This window comes from Lactuca saligna, chromosome 2 (assembly GCF_052625555.1).
Source record: "Lactuca saligna cultivar CGN05327 chromosome 2, ASM5262555v1, whole genome shotgun sequence".
NCBI classification, from domain to species: Eukaryota; Viridiplantae; Streptophyta; class Magnoliopsida; order Asterales; family Asteraceae; genus Lactuca; species Lactuca saligna.
The window spans coordinates 14,798,827-14,801,486 of NC_136418.1; the positions used below are offsets into that span (position 1 = coordinate 14,798,827).

At 28.9% G+C, this 2,660-nt stretch overlaps 1 protein-coding gene across 1 annotated transcript; it reads left to right on the plus strand.

Moving 5' to 3' along the window:
- Positions 1-900: 900 nt before the first annotated feature.
- Positions 901-1,663, plus strand: LOC145028769 (uncharacterized). The gene has a single exon (XM_078977509.1). It carries the CDS (start codon positions 1,013-1,015, stop codon positions 1,391-1,393), a length of 381 nt encoding a protein of 126 aa, XP_078833635.1. The 5' UTR covers positions 901-1,012; the 3' UTR covers positions 1,394-1,663.
- The last annotated feature ends 997 nt before the right edge of the window (positions 1,664-2,660 follow it).

Here is a 2,660-nt window from a genome sequence, read left to right on the forward strand (position 1 = left end):
AATTTGTACGTATAAGGTAATTTATGAATTTAGAAATAATTTTATTTCTTGCTTTTTTGGAACCAAACTCTCTATTTTATGGGAATTTAATTTCATTTCCATTAAAATCTTATGAAACACTACGAACAAAACACACTCTTAATTTCATGCCTACAAAACACATCATCGAATTGAATTCATTCGAACTTTAAATTCCAATACGGACAGATTATAAAATATACAATAAAATAATATATCTCAAAATAACACACGTGAGATAGTAAAACCAATATCTTAGTAGGTGTGTGAAATCGAGTCATCGTATATTTTTTCCTTACACGACACGATAATATTATATACAATACGAACATGACACGATACAACGTCGTATTTTTTATTTACTAACATTAAAATTAACCGATTAAAAAAATAAAAAACACAACCTGACACAACAAAAATAACATAAAATAACAATTAATTTATTTAAGTAATACTTTATCATATATACTTCATGTACTGAGATATTGAGATTCATAATACACTTCATATATTGATTTATTAATAAAATAATTATGTTATAAAAGTAATATGATTTTAGTAATTATATTTAAATTTTTGTATGATTGTAGTCTTTAATTTTTTTATTAAAATGCCATATATTTAATATTTTAATCATCAATACAAATAAAAACCAATTTTTTTTTTACAGGTCAAACAAAATTACGATCCATACCAAAAATTACCTGTTTTGATCTGTGGCTATTTTATCTCCTCTTAAAATCTTCAAATACAACGATATTTTTATTTGTTTTTCAAAAGATAAGATAATATAGTTGGGCAAAGTATCATGATTTGGGCACATGGTTAGAGACAAGAAGGAACTTGATTACATTCTTTTGTTAATACTCTCATGATGTAATCTCCTAGCAAAATAGAATAAAACCAAACTCTGATTCTTTTTATACAACTCCCCTTGTGACACCCATAATAACACTACACTTCCCGGAGACAATTCCAGCCCCTAAACCAAGACATGTTCAATTCTCAAAAACACAACTTTGTCATACAAATACAAGGTTGTAACCCTCCTACAACGAATCCATCTCCAACCCCTACCTTCTCATCCATGAAGATCTTCAACCGATTTCGTCGTATTTTCATGAGGTTTATGTTCTCTATCCCATCCTCTAAGGCTACCGCAAGCAGCTCGGGTGCTGGTTCCACCGGCTTAAGAAGGCGGTCGTGTGATCGGCCTGATCCTCCAAGGTCTTCATGCAATTCTTCTTATTATTCTTCCAATTCACATTATAACGAAGCTATTGCGGATTGCATTGAGTTTTTTAACAAGTCGTCTTCTTCATCTTCGCCTTCTTTTTCACAAGATGGAGGAAGGAAATCGGATTTCATGGTGTGAAGAGTATATTTCGTTTTCTTTTTGTTATTTGATGTGTTGTAACTATGATATATTAAATAATGAACCTATGTGCAGGTACTTCCTTGTCTTGTGGGCGGGTTAAGAGGGTATGTTTTGTGTTGATATGTCGTTTAAGTAATTTTTTCTAATTCACTAGACTTGTATAAGTGATCAAGACTTTCTCATGATAAAATGGAGGTCATGAGTCTAAAACTCATCCTTGGTATATAAAGTAATTAAATTACTATAAACGTGCCACAGCACAACTATATTCTTTATGAGTTAGTCGATTTTAATACCTATATAAGGAGAGAGGAAAGCACATTGATTTAACTTAATGGTGCTTTAAGATTTATGCTTTTGAGTTTGTCCATATAATATAAAATATAAAAACACTGAGGCGGTTGAAGAATATGAATATGGGGGAAAACAAAATATTCAAATACAATGTATCTTTTACTCTTTAGAGACTTATCGAATTGGTATAAAAAAGTCGAGTTAAAATGAAGAGTTTAAAAATTTCAGTTTTGGTTTACCCGAAATGAGACAGGAAAACAAAAATTAAGAGATATATAGTTTTTAGTTGGGTGTTATCTTGAGCAAAGATAGAAGAGAGTGGACTTTATTTTATTATTCTTTTTCTTCATATTGTTAAGGCACCTCAATTAAGGTGAAGCAAAAACTGAACTACAAACCGACAAAATCGTATAAATTGAAAAACGAAAATCGAAACTTAAATAAAAACTGACGGTGGAGTTTTTAGTTTAGAAAAAATCGCAACAACTCCAACCACACCACACCAACCGAAAACTAAAGCTTTAATAAAAACCGACAATGCAGTTTTTAGTCTTACAAAAACCACAAAAACTCCAACGGCACCAGACCTTTTATATATATATATATATATATATATATATATATATATATATATATATATATATATATATATATATATATATATATATATATATATATATATATATATATATATATATATATACTAGTCGTAAGAATCATAAATTATATTGGTTGATTTTTAAAAAAATTAATACGAATGTTTAAATATTTGAGAATTTTAAATGTATAATCAAACTAGTATAGAATCCCCGCTTTGCGGGATTGAATACGATCACAGTTTTTGCATAACCACAAAGACCAATTTTACAGTTTTGTCTAAACTTTTTGACACATTTTACTTATTGTTTGCACAATGTTTATGCTTAAAAGTTAAGACCAATGGTTATAAATACTCATGTTTTGCAAGTGT

Bases quoted from the DNA above. Each gene is read 5' to 3' on its own strand.
- LOC145028769 (XM_078977509.1), top strand. From the start codon at position 1,013: ATGTTCAATTCTCAAAAACACAACTTTGTCATACAAATACAAGGTTGT.